The 22,109-nt window shown below is 43.2% G+C and overlaps 1 protein-coding gene across 1 annotated transcript in view; it reads left to right on the top strand.

Annotated features, from left to right (window-relative positions):
- LOC144145314 (uncharacterized) overlaps positions 1–21,282 on the top strand; it is a 28,345-nt gene extending 7,063 nt beyond the window's left edge. The window contains exons 4-10 of the mRNA XM_077676881.1: positions 4,748–4,834; positions 7,375–7,422; positions 8,798–8,853; positions 8,940–9,018; positions 9,243–9,371; positions 10,776–10,853; positions 14,010–21,282. Coding sequence (XP_077533007.1) covers positions 4,748–4,834; positions 7,375–7,422; positions 8,798–8,853; positions 8,940–9,018; positions 9,243–9,371; positions 10,776–10,853; positions 14,010–14,138 — 606 coding nt within the window. The 3' untranslated portion in view covers positions 14,139–21,282. The remainder of the gene's footprint in view (positions 1–4,747; positions 4,835–7,374; positions 7,423–8,797; positions 8,854–8,939; positions 9,019–9,242; positions 9,372–10,775; positions 10,854–14,009) is intronic.
- The last annotated feature ends 827 nt before the right edge of the window (positions 21,283–22,109 follow it).

Genomic DNA, 22,109 nt, shown 5'->3' with positions numbered 1-22,109 from the left:
AGAGTACTAAGTTACTGTGTAATCGTAGATCGAGTGGTGGAGAACAAAAACAAGGGAAAAATTATGAAGATTGTGTACTTTAAACACCAAGTTTTACTCGTAAATAATTATTTTGCAAATACGGCATGCAGAAACTGCGCCTGAGAGTATGACCGTTCGCGTTTCAAAGGCCTTTGAGAACCTCTAAGGTTGTTGGTGGTGCTCCTTTGACTCAAATAGCATTTCAACCAAAGGTTTTTGAAAAAAATGTCGTGTAGCACCTCAAAGGTGTCATTCGAGTCAAATGACATTCGACTCAAAGGCCTTCGAAACGCTCGTGTAGCATGGGTATTAGATTCTTCAGTGGAATGGAAACGTAACTTGAGTGTTTTGGGCTTGAGAGAAAAAAGTTTTCACATTGTATATTCCGTCTAATCTGTGCACAGCAGCACCAGAAACGCATGCTGTGGCTGTGCGAAAGCCACGCTAATGGCCATGCTGAAGCAGGGAATTAAAAAATATGAGCGGGCGAGGGAATTGGAAAAAATGGAAAGGCCAACCACTTGTCAGATAGACCTGCAAAGCTATTGGCCTCATTTTCATATCTAGATATGCACACACGGCAGATGCCCACTTTAGGAATTGACAAATAGTGAAGCTTACTTGCTTTTTGATAGCCCGGTTCCACGCTTGCTTTGTGGCAAAATTAAGCTTCACATCGCATGCACTCGATGAGTTTCTGAGGGAGTGGTGAACTGCCATATTTTCATTTATTTGCTTTAAATTGCCAATGGGATATTCGAAGAGTGAATAGTACATGGGACGGGCAAACTACTGTACTCATGCATTTTAAATTTAGAAAATTACAGCAAAATTTAGCAGTGCAAATGTGGCACATCCCAGATACTTAGGCGATAGCTGCAAATCATGACGGGAATAACTGAGCAGCTTGAGTGAACAGTGGTATAGTTCCTAAAAGAGCAAAACAAAATAAACAGGCTAAAAAGTATGTTTGCTTTATTTAAAGCAAGATGTTAAAATTTGGCAGTGTCTATTTTCCCGGAAACCGTGAGAATTACCGTCAGAAATTTCTCATGGCAGTCGCCTCTTATTGGCTAAGCACACTACGCCGAGATTTTATGGGATAAATATTCATACCTGCCAGGTTTCCCGAATTTTCCGGGAGACTCCCGAATTTTCGTGGTTTTGTATGATTGTACGACCGAAACAAAAATCTCCCGAAAACGCACCCGTCTTCGGCTTAATCCTTTTCCCAGTGTGGCCACAATGTGCTGGAGGTATACCTGACAATCCAACCCGACACCATTTCGCATCGTTAGCAGTGAAGTGCTGAAAAAGCGTAGTCGGCCATGTGCAGACGGTGAACCTGTTCGTCCCATTGTTAGTTTACTGTTCATAGAAACCGCAGCGCCGCCACAACTTTCATTTACGCACGAGCACGGCCGTTCTAAAGGTTTAGCAAGTCTCCATTGGTGTAACTTGTTGTTAGTTTAGACGAAACAACAAAACAGTTCAGTTCCTGCTGTTTTGTATTGTGCTTGCAGTACTATTTCCAGGACTTTCTGAAAAGGGCGGCGTTAGCAACGTCGAACATTTAAGTGGTGTACCTTGTTGGTAGTTTGGGCGAAGAAACAGTTTATTTCCTGCTATCTTGTACGTAAATAAAAAAAATGTGTGTAAAGTTACCCATTTTGTTGTTGTTACTACCCCCCCCTTCCTCCCCGCCTTCCCCCGCCCCCGGTAAGATCTCCCTAATGCCATCCCAGCAAATCTGGCAGGTATGAGTATTCCTTAAAAAGCAGTGTTTGCAGCTGCCCCTGTAGTGCTGTGGTATAGTACTTCGTTTTAAATGAGAATGCTCTGGTTCGAGTCCGACATTGCAATGTTTTTCTTGTTTTGTTTTTTTTTTGCCTTCAGAACTTTTTTGGTCATCGTGATTTTGTTAATACTTTTCTTACTCTGGTTTTTACTATATCAAAAGATCGAAGCACAGTACTTCCAGAATGGGTTGAATTACGTTTAAATAAGTTGTGTTCTATGTCGTTGGGCTGGGTTAGACGGTACAGTTGGGCTGGATTTGGGTAGGTTATGATGCATTCGGTTAGGTTATGCTAGGTTTCGGGGTGAGGTTATGTTATGTTGGTTACGTTGAGACGTAATATTTTTCGGCAAATTTTAGGTCAGCCAGCTTTTACAGAAACTGCCGTGAGAATTTTCCCGAGGTAATTCTCACGGCTGCCGTGAGATTAGACGCCGTCGAAAATGTTTACTTAAATTGCTTGATGTTAGCAATTGTTTTCACAGCCTGGATTGAGCGGCATGCTCACTCATGACTACACTCACTCGTATGCAGTTGCACTTGCCCGTACTCGGTTGCACTCAAAATCATGAGTGTTGTGCTGAGTGAAAGCCCAGAAAGAAAAAGTGAGGGATAATACAAATGGGAGTATGTGATTGCGTGCCTGCAAATGCGTACTTGTTTAATGAGTATGCTTGAGCATATGCATGTTCACTAGTCAGTACATTCACTTATGGCTATAGACTCCTTTGTGAAGGCTTGTTAGTGCAGGTTGACTTATGAGCAAGAGCCAGTGTGGCCACAGGTGTCATCATTAAGTCAAAAGCTTTAGGTGCCTCATCAAAGGTGAAAAGTGACCGTAGTCGTAGTCGATGTCAACATGAATAATACCAAAATGGACGCTGCTGTAAAGAGAAATCAACTACCTTTCTGTCGAAACGACAATGATGGTGGAACGCGAAGCTTTCCAAAATCAGGTCTAACACCAAACGAACCAACCCAGAAGGGCACCTGCTTCTAATCGGGGCGGTTTACTGCACTGCAACTGTTCTCTCTAGTGCTTTACTGATGTGGGCATTCCATGGCTTCTCCCACCATCCAGACATTCTGTTAGATGGAGGGGTGAATTTTCTGTCTAATTTGGCACGTCCATGTGCCCCTCTCCAAATCTAAACTACTTTGACTGTGCCGAAATTGGATAGACTTCGGCTTCATAACGCGAAGGACCCAGGTTCTATCCGACCACGGGACATGTTTTAATTTTTCTTCACTTCAGCTATGATCATCATCACCGTCAGAGAAAGTTAGCCTCCCTGCGGTGAGTTTTCGGTGGCCTTACAGACAACATCAGTGATAGGCTGAAAGCTTCGCTTTAAAAATAAATTGGATTCATGTGGGATTTGAGCCCAGGTCAGAGCAGCAGCCATGTACACTGACCACAGTGCTCATCCGGCGTCCTGCCAGAATGGAACAAAGAATTAGGCTGATGCATGCATGCGCCGTGATGCATGCGCCTCGAGAGGTGCACGTCATGGCATGCAAGTAGAATGGGTGCACTCAGAGGAGGCCATACAAATTGCAGACAGTCTGCCTGTCAGAGTAACTTGCAACAAAAGTCAAAACAAAGGCAAACCCAGCCAAAAAAAAACCATTGGACCTGCCGAAAACACCATTGGACCAATTGGAACCAATGGCTTCCCCAATTGGTTCTAATTGGTCGAATATTGCTTTTTGGCAGGCCTAATTGGACCTCTGATGGTTTTTATTTTTTTGCTGGGAAGAAAGACACAACCAGGATATACTAGTAGTTAAGAAGTCTTTGTTAAACACTGAAGGCAACCACCAAGTTGGTTTTCAAAGTCTGACGTTCCCATTGCCATTTCAGCATTGATTCGGTGCCAAAAAATGCCTTAATGAGAAATCGCTAATGAAATGTATTTTCCACTCTCATTTCCCTCGCAACAGTTTCATGACGCAAACAGCAACTGCTGCAGCTTCTCTTCGTGTCACAATAAACCGGAAGCAGGAGAGGCAGCGGTGATGTATTACAGTATAGAAGCAACTGAATACATTGCTACCACGTACCAAGCGGTTACACCAGCTTCAGTCAAACCAGTCGTGCTTTTCCACGCCCTTTGCTGCTCCAGACCACTAAGCCAAATGTTTCTCCATGCCACCCATGATCAGTATTGATGCTTTGTTGAAGAAAAGCACATTGTCCTTTTTAGGCCGGGTGAATGATGGCGTTGAACCAACCGCTTGCGCGCTTGTTGGCTTCTTGGTGCTTGGGATCGCCACGTGATCCATCGGCTGGGCTCCCATCATATTGTTTCTAGCTTTCTTTTTGTGCTTCGACGTTCAAACATGACACTACAAAAACTTCCAGTTAAGTGTTTATAAGCTTGTGAAGGGGTATTGTTAAAGTATTTGTCGTGAAATTTAAACCACTTCCGTTGTAAAATTCGTCATAGTGGTTTGGGCAAGTTGGAACATGGCGAAGTGTTAAAGCGCAGCACGAGACGACGGACAACACAAAAATGGCGCGCAGCGCGCACTGTGTTGTTGTCCGGCATCCTGTTCTGCGCTTTAAAATTCTGGTGCAAGTTGTGCGATATGGCCATTGATGGAAACACCTGTCTTCATGTTTTCTACTTTATTTTAGAAAAGCTATTGTAAGAGTGGTATGTTCCTGTTCTTGGTGAGCTAATCTATCGACCTAAAGTAACTTTTATTTTGCCTTCGGTGTCCATTTATTTGCTAGGCTTCCGCCTTAAAAACACATGCGCAGACCTAAGCTTCTGGAGAATTTTTGACTTTGTTTTCAATTTCCTTATGGCTAATGGCTGTTGGGAAGCATTTATGGCTTTGTAGAGTGTGAGTCTCACTTCATTCTTGCGTCGTGCAGGAGGCAGGATTACTAACTGGTTTCTTACTACTGCCCCTGCCCAGGTCAACATATCGGTGGACTTCTTGGATGATCCCACAGTCTACAAATGCTACCATCCCAAAGCATTGTATCCACTTGGAACGGTAACGGTGAGCCAGTTTTTTCCGTATACAGTACCACCCACCTATAATAATACTGGTTACAACAATATTGTAGTTACAACAATGTTATGGCTCCATGAACTCCGCAATGCGTTAAATTGTCAAATAAACTGGTTATTGCCATGCTGAGTTTCCTCATTAGTTATAACTGGGGTTCAGTGTTTTCATTTCACACCATGAAAGCATTAATAATGTCTGCCACATTTATTTTGTTGAATTCATTGTCAGACGAGAAAGGTCAGAAAAGGAGGGGGTTCATAAAGAAAGAAGGTTCGTAGCTAATGAATCACTATTACATGAGTGGCTACTTTTCTCCCTTTGAAAGCTTTGACACTATAACATTCTACAAGGGCTTCAGGGGGATGTTCTTCCTATTGTATTGAGCTCATTATGTCTTATTTTTTGTGTTGCGGTTATTTTTCGCTGGAGAAGTGGAAGAGAATATGTAGACGGCCTGGTCAGCTAGCGTGATTAAATTCTTTAGAAATTTTGTGTTCCACTCTTCCATCATACGAAGAAAATAATGTGGTGAACAATGCCAGCACCAGCAAGGCTATGCCAGGTTTGAAGCCAACATGAAATAAACAAACAAGGCTAAAGGCCACAATACATTTTTGAAAAAAAAAAAAGTAAAAACAGCCAACTTGCAGGGTGAAGAAAGAAAAATTTTTTGCAGTGTGTAGCATTATGCCCGACGTAAACCAAAGTAAGAGTTGGTGTTTGAGGCGTGCCTAACTCGAAATGCAAATCAGTGTTACGTTCGATTTAAGTTCAAGTAAAAAATGGAGATCTACGTCCGACGTACACTCAACTCACAAAAAATAAAATCGCATCTGATGGGTCCAAGAATGAAAGCTAAAGTTGTGTCCTATATAACCTACGCAATCCTATTGTGATGTTCCACTTTATTGTCCATATTTGATGCCAATACAAAAGTAACACAACATATTATTGTATTAAGCCTGGCGCAGCACAGGCAAATGGGTTGACATCGCTATGGTGGACCAGATTCTTACTGGGCAAAACATAAAACTACCATACTGGTTGGCCGCGTGCTCTTATGTTGAAGTTGCTGGAGACATGCGGGTTCAATGCCCATGAGGGGCGCCTCTTATTTATTGATTTATTTTTTCGAACTTTATGGAGATGTGTTTTATAAAAAGCAGTTCTTGATGTATGCGACGCACAGCAGTGAAGTAAATGATAAAGTTTGTGAAACGGAACCTTTTGCCGCGTGTGCTTTTCCAGCTTGTAGCCTTTTTTGGGCCGAGAAGAAAGTTGGTACTGCTTGGGCAATGAATTTATTTTAACCAACACAATTCCCAATTTATTAATGGTAGTACTAAAATGATTTTCCTGGTGCCCTTTCGTTCTTTTTAATGAAAAAAATCTCTAGAAATGTTGACTACGCTATCTGACCTGGGAAAAATGAGTTTGATAACACTTGTAATTTTATATTGCTTCGCTGGTTTTTGCACCCAATTCTAATGTGGGGCCAATGTGTACTCTGGGACACCTTCTATGGGAAGCTATGTGAAGACTGAGGCTGAAATTTTTTTTTTTTTTGTTTGAAGAAAGTGGTTCGCACAGATACTTTATTCTTTCCTCTCTACTTTGTAGGGACATGAAAAGAATTACAAAAACGTAAGGATGTTCCTTTTGCTATGACCACTAATGAATTAATCTTTGTGTTTGCTAAAAAAAGCTCTCTGCCCTAAGCCATACAAACTTTCTGTGGCCTGAGCCAGGCTACACGCTGGTGTAGCACAAGCTCCCGGTTCTGTGATTCTACTTCATAGACATCTTGTGTGTATTCCATCTCCTTTGTGTGATAGAAAGAAGTGCTTTCTTATATATAAAAAAAATACTCCATAAATAGTGTAAGAGAGAGAGAGAGAGAAAAAGGCGTCTGTAATGGCCGCCAAACCAACCTGCTTCACCAACCCTGATACACAAGCAACATGCTGTGTACCGTTCAGCCAACGTGAAAGTGCGTTTACCGTCAGGATTTGAATTGATGTAATAACGCTACATCGGATGTAACAGTACTACTATGCATTACTTTTGTATTGATGTCAAGTCTGGGCTCTGAAGTGAAACAGTACAATAAAGTTGTCTAGATTGCATTAGATGTAACTTTATTTCTCTTTCCATTCGACATAATGCTATTCTTTTAGTTTAGTTGCGTCTACGTCAGATGTAGCTGATTCTTTACTTTTGGTTACATCGGACATAACCCCAATTCTAAGTTTGGGTTGCGTCGGACATAATTTTGATTTTCATTTCAGGTTACATTGGACGGGACCGAGACATTGGGGTAAAGTTAGGTCGGAAGTAACTTTAATTTTTATTTAGGGTTCCGTTGGATGTAATGTTAGACATACGAATGTTTTTAAATGCATTTTTACAACGTAGCAATAAAACAGGGTATGCTGTAGCATATCGCAGGCAGTAGGCAGAAGAGGCCAGCCAGAAACAAAAGTTTACCATATGATTGGTTCCACTGACATACATTTTTTTGCTTTCAGCATGGCCATTCAAAGCAGAGTTGTGACACTGTACCTGCAGGCTACCATGTGAGTAAAACTGGTTGATGTAGCAGCAGTGTTTTAATGAATACATTGAGAAGAAAAGGTGCTTATTTGGTCTCTTCGGAATCAAATAAAACAGAGGTGAAAATTGCGAGAAAAGAACAAGAGAAAACAATAAAAAAGGATTTAAAAAGATTTAACCTCACAATTGGTACCTAAAAATGACAACGCCTGAAATGTTAAAGGCCAACTGCACTGAAATTTCACCTCGACCAAATTTATTTTTAATGTGTAGTAATTACTCCCAAATCAGCTGGGACACAAGTGGCCCCGTGAAATGCCTCGTTAATCAGTCAGAAGTGTTTAAAAAAGCTCCGCCGCAGACCACGCTGCACCTGCCGGCGGATTGCGTAAACAGCCATGACGCACCTGTGACGTTCCTCTGGCCAGCCACGCAGCTGGAGAACCAGTCGAGCTCTGATGCGCACGCTTCACCCATTTGCTGCCCCGTGTGCGCGTAGAGCTTGCGCGCAGACTTTCTCCCGAGCTGGTGACCGTGCAGCCGCTCGCTAGACGGCTGCAACGTCACTGCAACGGCTGCGCTCTCCTTGGTTTCGGTTTCAAAATCACCGATTTTTGCAGGCTGATTACGGTGTCCACGCGTGTATTTCAGCTGTTGTATTCTGCATGTTGCTTTCTTTTTAAGCAGACTATACGAAAGTAGGGTTTTCAAGAGGTCGAAATTTTGATTGCAGTTGGCCTTTAATAAAAGAAGGGTGTACATGGTCCAAAGCTATCAGCACTTACTTTCTGAAACCAGAAGTAGCCACTTTGTTTGTGCCTATGCATTTTATTAAAATCGCTCTTTTACTTTTTGATCTTGGCATTTGGGCTGCTGTTAAAATTAGTGTAAAGTTGTTTGGTGACTACCCAGAACAAATTGTTGTATATACAGGTAAACCTGGATACTGTGAAAAAGGGTAGTTCTTTATTGGCTGTTTCATATCTTGAGGTTTTGTTACCTTAACCATGGCTGCTGAGAAGCGGTCAACCAACTCTACTGCCCAAAGTGCCTCAGTAGTGTGAAAGCTGCTGGTCTTGTACACCTGAGAAAGGACTTGCCATACAAGATTGACTGGGGTGGGGGTGCTTTGCCAGTGGCATCTCAAAAGTGCCCCTAAATTTCCAAATTCGATGGAGATCCCACAGGCAGATGAGTTGTTGTAATCGTTCTTACACTACATTTCACTTTAGGGTCGGTGTTCTGTTGATTTCACGGCTCGCAAGCCAGGAGACCAATTTTATCACTGCATGACATGATCTGCACATTTATTTACAAACTTGCCCAAGCTTCAGCCGGACATTTCGTGGCTCCTTGGCATTCTTCCGGCGTCTCATTCCCTTTGTGTGTGCATTTCAGCCCAGGCACTACTGCATGAACCAGCGAGTGAAGTACGACTCCTACCTGCCAACGCAGTGAGCACCACGGATTCCTTCTTACATTTGTCACGGAAGGGATGTATAAACGTGTAACGGCATGTGGCTGTGTTTTTTTTTTTCAGCGAAGGGCACCGGCCACTCTGGCCTGTGTTTGGAGAGTATCTGTACGTCCCGCCACAGCGCTGGCTTCACAACGTTGAGGTGGGTGACCATTCTTCCTTTGGTTCGAATGAGGACGTTTGGCTCGGGGGGTTTTCGCTGGGGAGCTCCGTTTTGTGCTGTTAACTGCACTAAAAGGCCGGGCTTTTATTATAAATGCAAAAAAAAAATGGTGCAATAAAAGAATTCAGCGTTCACTTGTGCACAATCCTTTTGCACATGTTTCACGCAATACATGACTCCTTTTACTTTTTTTTAAATTCCAGCACGGTGCAGTTATCATGTTGTACCACCCCTGCACTCACCCCTACTATGTAACGCAGCTTCGCAACATAGTCACAGGCTGCATCCGAAAGCATGTCATCACGCCGTACAAGCACTTGAGCCCGGAAAGGGTGAGGATTGGTGCCTGTTTCTTGTTGTTGTTCCATCTTTGTTTTTAGCTGCCTTTTAGTGCGAAAATATGTCAACTTTTATTCATACTGGTTCTGTTTGCGACATTTTATTTAAAACAGCCCAGCAATCCACAAAGTGAAAGTTCATTGCAATCCGAATTGGGTAGCAAATATCATTTGCAGTTTGTTCATTGTTTTGTATATTTCTGGCCTAATGTTCTTTTTTTTTTACTCTTTCCTGTACTTTCTGCACACATTAATCGATGTCTTGTACATTATGATAGCTTCCCTGCATAGCTCTTTTTTTCTCAGTACTGTTTTTTTTTCTCTCTGACAGGAGTGATTTGAAAATTCCCTGCAGGTTGATTGTATCCTAGTTGCAATTTGGTTAATACCAGTTGATAGTGGGTAGCTTGTAAAACATTTAGGCTTAGAGTTTTTTTAATGTTGGTTGGGAGAGCATTAGCATTATATATATGCAGCTTGCATTTTCCATTTAGTACAATGAAAAGAAAACAAATGCTTTTGCTCCGGTGATCGGGTTCTACGGTAAGCTTATAATCTATGATGGAGCTTGCAGTCTGTCTGCGGGTAAAATGTGCAACCTGCTCTAAATAATTGCAGTGGCTGTTAATGAGCTTAACGTGTACTCTCTGGGTCTTACTGCGCAAGAATTGATCAAGGAATGCTCACTTAACTGCTAGGAATGCTGAAACCAATTGATTTCAAGTGCCACCTTGTGGACAGCTATATGTAGGCAGCGTATAACTGGTACGGCAAAAATACAAGTTGCCCCAACATCTAAGCCGTGGCTTCACAGTTCTGGTATTGTGAATGTGACCGTATTAAATTAAAAAAAAAAAAATCCTTTCCCTTCCCAATTTTAGGTGCAGCAATGTAGCCCCTTAAAAATTGGCTAGGATCTACACACGATATATAACATTGCTTTTGTTGCAGGAGTGCTGAAAAGGGGCCGTTATTTTTTGCGATACGGTAGTACAACTCTTGCACTAAGGTGGAAGAAAATTTAGATACAGGGAAATGTGTAAAGGGCACTTGCATGATGCTTGCAGGATACACACCATCTTCAGGCTTAAGGTGGAACTCACGTGGGATATTGCAGGGTTCTAGTCGCACACACATAAGCCCAGTTTGGGCTGCTACTGTTTCACATTGTTGAGTTGTTGTCTTTCTGTGGTTTCGATTTCGTGCTGCAAATTCTTTTCAATTGCCACTGTTGCCTTAATTAAGTCCACAACATCACCCAATGAGAGAGCGGTTCTCAGTCTGTGTCCAGTGACAAAGAAATCAGCAGTTGTGAACCATTTGGAATGAGCAAGTGCTGTTCAGTGTAATTCAGAGTGGTATTGACGAGTGTTGTTTTGCCTGTTGTACGTGTTTCAGCCTTTGGCGTTGGTTGCTTGGGGATGCCGCTTGGAAATGAGCACCATAGACAAAGACGAGGTTGTGGCATTCATCAAGGTAAGGGGAGAGAGCCATCACGTTCACTTATCGCAGCGTACCGTCTTAGAAGTGTTGCGACACCTGACAAAATCTTTTTTTTGTTCAAATATTTGCAGTGGTGCTAGACACATGTCGGTGGGAAAAATGACAAACTTTGCAGTGCAGTTTACCCCCTTATTAATAATTTTAAGATGCTGGGCAGGTGTTCTTTCTGCTGACAGCTATGGCCATTTGAAACGCTACATGTGATGTCCTACACGGCGCTGAGAACCACACACCTTGTTTTATAGAGGCGCTGTATTTTTGTGCTGAAAAACCGTTGTTTTTCATTCTTGCTGGAGATCATGTTTAATGGACTGCTACCCTCTAAGTACGGTTGTTTGTTTTTCGGTTTTATATTTGTTTAAAATTTGGGGGTAAAATTCAATTGCTATTTTGCAAACTGATAATCAAGGAGAAATTGGGTTTTTCTGTAAGACCATTGCAAAATTCGGGTTTTTTTGTTTTTGTTTAAATTTACAGATGTAATGTACCGAGTGGTACACTTAGTTTATTTTAGAAGGTATCACGAGCTGCTTAACTCTAATGCATTGAAACTGGTGTTTGTTTCACGCTGGTAATCGGGGTGACGTCAGGATTTTCTAGCAAATGCTATCCGAATTTTTTGGCCTTTGTTTGGAAATGAATTGGTAATAATGACAGTAAAGAGCATTGATAACTTCTAAGGAAGGAAACATTTTATTCACGACAGGTGGCTATTGATTTTTTTACTCGTCCTCGTTTACATACATTATCATCTGCATGCACAACGTATCCGTCTCCATTTGAGACCTGTCTGATCGTTGAATGTATCTCAACTGGGAGGAAGTTCTCTCGACATCACAGCATCCATTAACTAGGCACAACCATGTCAGTGCAGCATTTGCGAGCCTGAGGTAGCGAGCGGTAGAGTCATGCCAATACTCAATGAGTTCTGAATCAGTGTTTGTGGAGCTTGCTTCCAGGAGCAAGCACTGTAGTTGTGAAGAACGGCGGACCATTAGTGCAGGGTCGTTGAAGTCGCTACTTTGAAAAGTTTCATTCGGGAAAAAGTCAAGTTTAACCCGATGCTCCTGAAGCGTGTTCGGTGGTAAAAATCGTGAAAAATTGGGTTTTACCTGAAAAAGAACAACCCTACCTATGAGGGGCAGGAATCTGGAACTGTGTTTGCCTGCTGCAAAGTTGATGTTACAAATTCAGTTCTGCACTACTATTTATTTTAAAAATGAAATTTTCCAATGTACAAGTCGTGCCACCGAATGGGCTGCATGCCCCCCAAAAAATGCCCTTCTACTGAAGCATAGCTTGGTTAAGTTGCACATTCTTGCATGACTGGTACAAGCAAACTGTGCTCATAACTTGTAACTTCTGCATGGTTTCTACAAACTATGCGTGAGTGCATGCCACTTGTACTGTTTTTTGTAATACTGTACAAAGCTTTCGCATTTTCTTTGAAATCTAGTTTGTTCCCAATACACAACAGCAGTCTCCATGTCCTGCGAATTTCTCAGCATGCACTGTGTATTTCATTATATCAGGGTTCACCCAGGGGTGAGACAGCTGCGCATATTGCGCAGATTTGATACCAATTTGTTTTCCTGCGCCAGGCTGCTCCAAAGGCTTGAAAATTGCAAAAATTGCGCCAAACTGCTCCAAAACAGTCTGAGATTAATGCTCCCGTCAGTTCCAGCGCCGAAAAATGCTTACTGACGGCATAATTTTCCAACACCCCCAAGGTGATGCTGGTTGTAAAGGTTTAATTGATTGATCATTCCACAAAAAACCTGCATAAAATTGTCCCCGAGGTAGTTTTTTTGAAAGTCAGAATGTCGGGTTGCACATGTTATATTCTGTGCGTTTTGAAAATTCTCCCATCAAAAGCCATTGCGGAGTCCTGTCGAAAAAATGCTGATGTCTGCTGAGGCGTCAAACCGCTTGTGCAAGTTGATGAAAAAACTGCAATTTTTCGAGCGCCGTATCAATGGAACGACACTACTGGGCGCCGCTATTTTGGTGTGGTGAAGATTTGAAAACATGGCCGCCGGGTGAAGCAGTTCCTTGTGGTTCAGGCAGAGCGCTCTTCGCCGATTTCTACCTTGGTTTTAGTTATGGGGGTGGCTGTGTCTACATTTAGTCGTTTGATCGGTTGCGGGAAGGGGCGCGACTCAAAAGACGGGAGCTCCTCAAAAGCAACATGGCACCCGCGAATTCGCCGTGTTTCGGCCTTGAGTGAGAGGCCGGTACGTGCTTGAAGTGAAATTTAGGACTCATTGCGGTGTTATAAAACGCTAAGTTATTGCTGCCTTTCCCAGCGGACTTGCGAGCGACGGGAATGGGACCATCGACGCTGCAGAAGTGGCGGTGCAGGCTACATCGCCGCAAAATGTTCAAGCAGTGTCCGATAGCGGGACGGGCTATTACTGCACGCTATGCATGCTAGTAATAATGGTTCATCTATCTGAAGTCAAATTTAATGCCAAAAGGGAGGTGGCTAAACATACCAACGTTACTCAGATTACGATCGTAGTGAACGCGCACCTTGGGGATTGAAATGGGAGGGCTGGTGGGGTGCGACGACTGTAACCTCGCTTTGCGCAGCTTTGGCCACGGCTCTACACTTGTGCGTAAAGACGAGTCTGGGATTACAAAAATAATAATTTCAGCATTCATATAATAATGCCTTACGATTGCTTAGTTTTTCAATTCGATAATATCAGTGATAGAGCCTAAGAATTTAAAAATGGCTAGTGAAAAGGTAGTGCAGTTCGTACCTTGTGATACTCTGGTAGAAAAACTATTGAAAGGCTGTTTCAGTGTTATGTACGTTCAAAACCGATTAAAAAGTGCACTTCCCCCCCGTTTGTTGCCAAAAATTGGATTTTTTAGGCTCCTAAGGTGACATAATAAATGTCGCTCTTCTGCTCCAAATCAAGGTTCTTCTGCTCCAAAATAGATATTTCGCTGCTCCAAAAACTGCTCCCAAATCTGATTCAGCTGTCTCACCCCTGTTCACCTGAACTTGTTGCCTTTCCTACTATGCGTACTCTTATGATTGTGAAGAAATGACTGTAACGCTAGCCGTTCGTACGCTTCTTTTGTTGTTGATTTTGATCATAATCCTGGTTTGTTTTCCAGGAAAAATCTATGAAAGGGCCCGAAGCTTTCCTTCCGAAGGAAGGACAGTACACGCACTTTCTCATCAAGACAGCAGTGCCACCCGCAGGGTCTGACATGCAGGACTCCAATGTGTGTCCTGGTATGTGAGAGCCCCCCAGTCAGCGATGAAGAGCACCACATCCTGTGAGCACCACTTCACTGCCTCGCAGAGAGGACGAGAGGGGCAGCCCTCTCTCAGGCCATGTGGTTCCCAAGCGGCTTTCATCTCTACTCTGCAGCTGTACTCGGTCTTGCCCGGTCTAGGCATGCTGAGAAAGTTACAGCCCCAGCCAGCCAACTCAGTCACCCTCAATGATGCAGCGGACTGGTGCTTTCCAAGTGTCTCCCTGCCTTCCACGCAAGTCAGAGCAGGAGCGGGAGACGTCGTGAATCATTTCAGGCAAGCAATCCGCAGTTCTGGCTCCTTTGCGTTTGTTGTTTTTGCATGTTGGGTGATGCAGAAATTGCAAGCGAGTTCGCGGAAGGGTGCTGTTGCGTTGCAGAGGTGTCATTGCATTTGTCCAGTTCTTTTGCTGCGTCAGTGCTTGGGCCCAATACTTTCAATTTGTGGCGGAACAGGCAGTGTTGAACGGTACTATCATGGCAGAGTACCGAGTCAGAGGTGAAAAAAAAAAGATACTGTTTCCGTTTACTAAAAGCTAGGGTTAGAAATATGCGGGCAAAAAAAGATGAGGTTGTTGATGAGATGAAATATCTGCAGATTAAGTTGCAACCCAGGAGAGTCTTTTACTCGGTGTGGTACCATCCCGTAACTCTTTCTTGTTGCCAAGTTGTGGTGAGATGGAGTGATTCTGGAGGAGTCAACTTTTGGCTTCTTAACAGCAACCTGTGATATGTAGAAGGTGCTTGTTTGTTTTCTTACCTGTGGCCACAATGGAAGTAACACGATGATTGACTAAAAGGACACCAAAGTGCGAGAATCTGTTGGCCTACAGGGCCGAGAGTACGAGTCTATTACTGCAGGCGCAGTGGCAGCAGCACCGGTAGATGTGTTATAATGCATAAAATGCCAGAAGCTTAGGAACAGGTATGACCACCTCATTTATTTCTCCTCGCCGTGACGTCACAAATTGTGAATGTCGGAGTTTGCTTGAACTTTTTTCTGTAAGAAAGAGGCAAAGGTTAAACAAATGTATGTGGCAACTTTTGATGCACACAAGTTTTTAAAGAGGCACGAACTGTAGCAAGTGAACTTTGCCAAAACAGGCTACCTTACTGCCGCTGGTGTTGAGCCTTGTTTCCATATCAATTCTGGTGAAATGCTTTATGTTAGTGCCGAACGTAGTTTGAAGGTTTTTGACGGTGACCATCAGAGCTGTTGTCCCTTCTTGCTCCTTTTGCATATGTATGGAGTGAAGGAAAGGGCTTGACACGTGAAAAAGAACAGAGCTTTTTAACGACGTTTTGGTCAGTGGACTGGCCTTCGTTGTATACACACGTACACGATTATTAGGGGATGGCGACTAGGGGACCAAGCTGGCTGACCACTTTACTGTTAGTCTTGCTGGCTGAAGGCATACCTTTACACCTCCCCCCTAGATGGCAGCACCCATGGCTTGCCCAAACGCACATTGTAGCGTGCGCTTTTAGCTCCCAAAAATGTGGTAGAGATACTGGGTAATTTATTTTCTAAATAAACAAAAACATTATTTGTCATCGAACAAAAGCTGGAAAGGCTTTCAGTTCAAACAACGACTTAATCAAGCCTTAATGTCCCTTTTTCTTTCTTTTTCTTTTCTTTCTTTTCTTTTTAATGTCCTTTTTTCTTCTTAGTAGTTTAGAATGACAGAAAATAAAAAAGAGTGGAATGGGGCATGATAGAATTAGTTGATATCGCATTGTCATGCAATATCCTAAGAATTAATCATTTTTAATGGCTCTAGAGTAGGCACTGTATCTGTATTCTTGAATTGTACCACATCCTAACAGCGAGCTCTTTGTGGGCGCTGGGTACACTGCATAGGCAAACTCCAAATGATACAACCTGTTCATAGAGCTGCGCTGCAGTTTGGCACGCCCGTAGACTTTCATTCAAAAATAGGGATGAGAACTGGCACTGCAGCCTCCACCAAAGTGGGAATAATGAGAGGTGTAAATATTTGCATATGTTTTCTACGCCATTGCCTTTGTACTCAGCACTGTGACCACTTTGGAACTAGATAAGGTGGCTAGTGCCCATGCCAGGTAGCCACTGCTGCCTGTGCCAATGGGGAGCGCATACCTGTACAGGATGCACAGAGGACGACAGTATGGAGAGGTGGTTAGCGATTTTATAGTCATGTTTCAGCCACCACCTGCACAGGTTGCACTGAGTTCAACAGTGTGGAGAGGGGATTAGGGAATGTGTTTTGGCCTCCGTGGCTATATCATTTTGTGTTTGTCATCTTGAAGTAATTCCAGACAATGGATGGGCCAAGTACTTTGACTGGTATCGATGCTCTGAATCGCACTCGTTGAGCTGATCAAAGGCGTAAATGATGTCAAACTCAATGTGCATTCCTTAAACCCGAAGTAGTGGTGAAACTACCATTTAAAAAATGAAGAAAAACACAAGAAAACCAAGAATAAGCAAGTGGGCGGAGCAACGCTCAAGCGCTACCATTGCCATTCACCTTAGTGGAGAACTTTCACTTCTCCAAATATTGTCTGATGTGAACTAGCGCCTTTCACCGTGTTATTGCAGCATTGACGTATTTTCGCTGCTGGCAAAAACATCCTAAACCAGATCAGGTGGGATGCTGACATACAAATACTTACGTTTCTTATTATTCCCACACAGGCTGATTTGTGCAGACTGTAGTGCTAGGTTCCCCTCTAGCATATTCTGCAAGGAACTGTGTAAGAGTGGCAGCTTCGCATTCGTGCCATAACTTATTATATAGCTGAGAAAGCATGGAAACTCGGCCGTAGCTGTACGTTGAAAAGTTTCCCAGCATTTAGTTGGTTTCTGGTGTGGCGAGAATTTCTTTGGTAGTAAGTCTTCAACATTTCTTAAAAACATTACCCTTTCTTGTGCCCAAATTTATGCATACATGTGCAAGATAGTAAGCATTTTCCCGCAAATTTTGCTATGACATTATAGCTGGTTGTTGAAGCTGAACATAGTGAAGCTGAACAAGCACTTTCACCAACGAAGTTCATTTTAATGAGTGACCAATTGCAGTGCACGCTTGACGTCAAATAATGTGAGCCTGCATTACTTTGATTGCAAGGGATGACCCCCCGCTATTTTCTACCTCTACTGTTGTAAGCCCAGTCGCGAGGTCTGTTTTGTACACAGTCTCTGTCAAAATTTGAAGGAGCACAGGGAGTGGCACTTCATTGTTTTACCTCTTGTCTCCCTGTTTATACCATTTAGAAACATATTTTATATATACCAGACCTTGTATTCCTGATAATTTCTATGTAGTAGGTGATCTTGCACTATTAATGGGCTTTTGTGGCTTTGTCTGTTGTGCTTGAAAGGACGTTGTGTGCACGAAGCCTTTGCTGGTAAAGTGGGGTTGTTTGCTGTACATAATTTACCGCACAGTTTTCATCGCCAGTGTAGTAGGCACGCAGGCGATACCCTTGGTGTTTATAATGAGTGTGCTTTGAAATACAAGTATTGCTTCGCTTGTGAGTAGCATAAGAACTGACACTCCGAAAGACTGATGTATGTGGGCTTTGGTTCCATGCCTTCACTTATTAATGAGTTGCTGTCATCAAACAGAGTCTTCGGCGAACCTTTTAGATGAAACTGCTGGGAGATGGACTTTACTGAGCTCTTCCACCTATTGAGTTTCCACCTATTGAGATTTCACTGTATATTTGTATGGTCTCCGAATTGAACGCTGTCAGGGGCTGGCAAATTGCTTCACACGAATGACTTCCCTTTGCAGAGGTGGTCATACCGTCAGGCAGTGTGGTTCTTCCATTCCCTAACTCAAACTGCCTTGTGCGAGCTTATCATTTCATAGAAATGCTTTATGTGACAGATTTGAATGCCTGAAGGGCATCAGCTGGTGTTTTAAACAGAATTATTGTCATTACAAGTGAATGTCTTGCCTTCTTTGAATTGGCTGAAAGGTATGATGCGTGGTTTGGTATCGTTGCAAATAGCAGTCGCTTGCACTTTTTTACATGCCAATGCATAGCTATAAATTATCAATTCCAGTTTGATAACATGGTTGCTGCAAAAGGAATCGCTTTTTTTTAAACCGATCGCAGTTTGTTTTTTAGCAGGGAGTATCGTGAGCAGCATTTTACCCTTTCCGCTTACCATGTCAGTTACAAAAAAATTGTTTATTCTCATGCAACTGCTCCGTAGAAGGTTTGTAGCATATATCTTAATACTCAGATGGTTTAAATAGGCAGTAAATAATTCCAACATGGCAGGATTTGCTTGCACATTAGGATCAAGTTTATGTAATGCTTGGTGCAACAGCTGATGCTAATGGTTTCTTGTGGTGTATTTATTTGGTTAAGCACGCCTTAGGCAGCACCCCTGCACTTATTCCCAAGCCCAAATACGTTTTCCGTATGATTTACCTGCCACAGTGGACTGCAGCTGTCATTCAGTCGTTTGTGATTTCAGTATACATGTCACTTACTGCACATTCGGGATAAGAAATATGTTTTCGACGCACAGTGAAAACTTAGCTGAGCCAGGGAAAAAAGCATATAGAATGGGAAAAAAATGGCGGCTTCAGGCGCCGTGCATTAGATGATGTCATGCGTGTGTTCTCATCCATGGCTGCTCTTCAGCATTGAAAGCTGCAGGTATTCACAGTAGACATGACAGCATACCGCTTGCTATAAATGATGCACATTGATGGTGCACATCCTTTTGGTGATTGAAACAGATGATCAGTGAATGGTGAACCGCTTAACACTACAGCGCCCAGGCGTCAAGAACAACACACATATCTGGAAACGAAACTGTTCGTGCACTAAGGGGCAGGAAAACGGCATGAAATTGCATCAGTGTAAAGAGCTAAAGCCTGTTGAGCAGCACTTCGGGAATTCTCTATGGGGAAGGCCGAGAAAGCAAAAAGACACTGGCTTCCTGTGCATTAAGTGACGTGGCACTTTGCTGCTGTGCCATCCACTGGTATTTCTCATGTCGCGGGAGAGCATGACGTTGCGTCACCCAAATGCTTCTTTCTCTGTGGACTGAGACTTGTGAATTAAGTTGTCAATGCTGTCGTTCTGTACGAGAGAATAACGCAGAAATGATGTTGCACCAAGAGACCTACTAAATGTGGGGAGAAAAAAAATATCAATATTTATCTCACGCCATTCACATTGGAAGTTCAATTCTGCCTACAAATACTCTTGACTGTGGAATTGGGAGTTTATTCTGAAAAATATTTACTTGAAAGGCAAAGTTACCGTGGTATATATGCCAGTGGGCACACACACAGGTCTCATAGATAGTTATGTTGGTAATTAATGCAGTGTTGTTGCTGTCTTCGATCATTGCTCCTTTTTTGCACAAATGAAAAGAGCGGACTTGCCTCCCACTTGTTCTGCGAGCACAAATCTAGCTTTGATTGTTGCAAAAACTGTTGTGCTTTTTGTCTGTACCTGTGCTTTTCGGGCTATGAACGACATTTTGTACTGTCACACAACAGGGTGTTTATTCCAGGGTGCACACATTAAGCCCAGTTTGCGAAGTTTTATGTTCCGAACTATTTTATTGCCTTATCTCTGGTCAATCCTCAGGGGCAACTGTCATGCTTTACAAATTTTCGGGCTCACTTTGTCTTGTGTAGTCGTGTCTGTGTGGCTTTTTAATGCCCGGTTATAAGAGGGCTTGCTATGAGAGTAACCGAAAACAATCAGCTGTTTTGGTGAGCTGGTAATGGGCTGTTGAAAAGAACACACAGGCTGAGTGGTGCAGTGTTGTCTGCAAATTCAACAATCGTCCAGCATGGGTGAGTAAAATAGCCACCCTGGCTATTTTGTCTGAAGCTGCAACTACTTCTTATGACACATCTGGAGTGAATGGCCGGGCTAATGTTTGCCCACCACATACTGACCAATCTCATGTCAAACATTTTCCCTGGGGAAGTTGTTTTCCCCAGGGAAATTAGTTTTCCCTAGGGAAATTAGTTTTCCTCAGGGAAATTGGTTTTCCCCAGGGAAATTGTTTTTCCCTAGAGGGAAGCATTTCCCCCATTATACAGCTCGTGCCAGAACAGCCATTCCTGATTCCTGTCAAAGGGACATTTTTGTAACAAATGTGAAACGTAGCCTGTCAGTGTTGTTTTCGCTCATAAGCATGCTGAGCAATGATGGCTATCATGTGCAGTATTGCAGCATACAGTGTGCAAGGGGAATCGGGCAATCAGGTTGTGAGAACATTGTTACCCATTAGGGTGTTTTTCGAGAGGCTTGCATGTGTCATTGCTGTGGTAGCACGTATTGGTGTTATAGTTGTGACTGTACTTATCATTTTGGCGTTAAATAGTCTTTGCATGATGGCCTGATCATGTAGGAACAATTGACGCACACTTTTAAGGAGTTGCACAACCGGGATAATTGCAATCAGTGAAGTGGAGAATTTTATATCTTCATGTGGTATCTTGGACCAATGCCAGTGTTACTTTGACATTTCAAGCACAGTTACATTGATTTAGACTGCTAGTTCTGATACATTTTTAAACTTTTGTGTTTCAATCACTGCAGTGAAATGTTCTTACGTCCATTATGGTTAATTTGGTTTTGTTGTGGAGTCTGACCACCTGTAGTAGTCCTGTCAGGGTCAGAAGTTGTGTCTTTAGACTTCTGCTTATTCCGTCAGGCTTTGGCAGTCCAGCCAGGGTCGGATTTGACTGCATTTAAAGGAACAAATGCCACACGAATGGAAGGGTATGGGTAACTATGTCATTGTTTACTATAAGGGATCTCCATATAAATGTACAAGCAGAATCTATAGAGGTATTTATTGTTTGCCAGTGGTTACGAATTCTGCAACGGTATAGCTCTATTTTTAATACACTTTTATTTTTTAAGTATGTATATGCAAGTGCGTGTGTCTGTGTGTTGGATGTACCCACTAGTGGATCCAAGAAGGGGCGGTTGCACTCTCTTTCCCCTGGGCCTTCGTGACGAGGCTACCGGGCGTGCAGTGCTTGTCTTGAACCCTCTCAGCCATGCCCACAAGTGTTGTCAGCCCCCCTGGAGGTCAGTGCAGATCTGCCTCTGTATGTATATGTGTGTATTAAAGCTGTTCTGCATGCAACAACCGTGTTCAGGTGCTTGTTCCTTCCTTCACTTGTTTCACTAGCGCACGGCCTGGCTGCTGCTGCTGCTGCTGCCTTGAGTGGAAAGGTGTCCACACAAAATCCGTCTGTCCCGCGAGACTCAGTGTCTCAGTTGCATTAGAAAATGCTTTAATAAAAGGACCTAAAGCCTTAACATTCTCATTTAGGACTGCTTATATAGTGCCCCGGAAAAACATCTCTTCTCAGCAATGCATTTAAGCATAGTGGTGAAGACAACTTTAAGTGGGCTCGAAATATGGCACTCCTGAGGTACTGTATTTACACGATTGTAGGTCGACACTTTTTTTCAAATTTGACATTCCAATTTGACATTCCACTGAAGGCACAAACGAAGACGTTTGTGCAGGAAGGGATCTGATAATGTGGTCGAAAACGACACTATAAAGCATTATCCGCGCCGCGAGGGAAAGGGCCAATCAAATATCCGCCACCGTGATAAGCCTAAACATCTCCGGCGGCGCCAGCCGGCATTGGGGCAAGTCGTCAGGCTCTTCCCGCTGCCGTGTGGTAGAACTTGAAAGCAGTAGAAGATGCCGCGCGCGGAATCGTCGACACGGACGTGAAAAAGTCGCCCGCGCAACGCCGATGCGCACGAATCGTGTGCAAAACGCGTCAAGAAGCGTTTTATTCGTCTCTAACAAACAAAATGAGTATTAGCGAATCCCTTAATTCAATGCGCCGCGCTAACGTAGCCCAAATCGTAACACGTTGTTCAGTACACTTCCGAACGCAGTGGTGGGAGGTTAGTCGCTTAGAAGTAAATCGCGCGCGCGCCGCCACTTTCGTC

The sequence above is a fragment of the Haemaphysalis longicornis genome, unplaced genomic scaffold (genome assembly GCF_048455015.1).
Source record: "Haemaphysalis longicornis isolate Haplotype H1 unplaced genomic scaffold, Haemaphysalis longicornis Haplotype H1 scaffold_7, whole genome shotgun sequence".
NCBI lineage: Eukaryota > Metazoa > Arthropoda > Arachnida > Ixodida > Ixodidae > Haemaphysalis > Haemaphysalis longicornis.
This window is presented reverse-complemented; position numbering and strand designations above follow the sequence as displayed.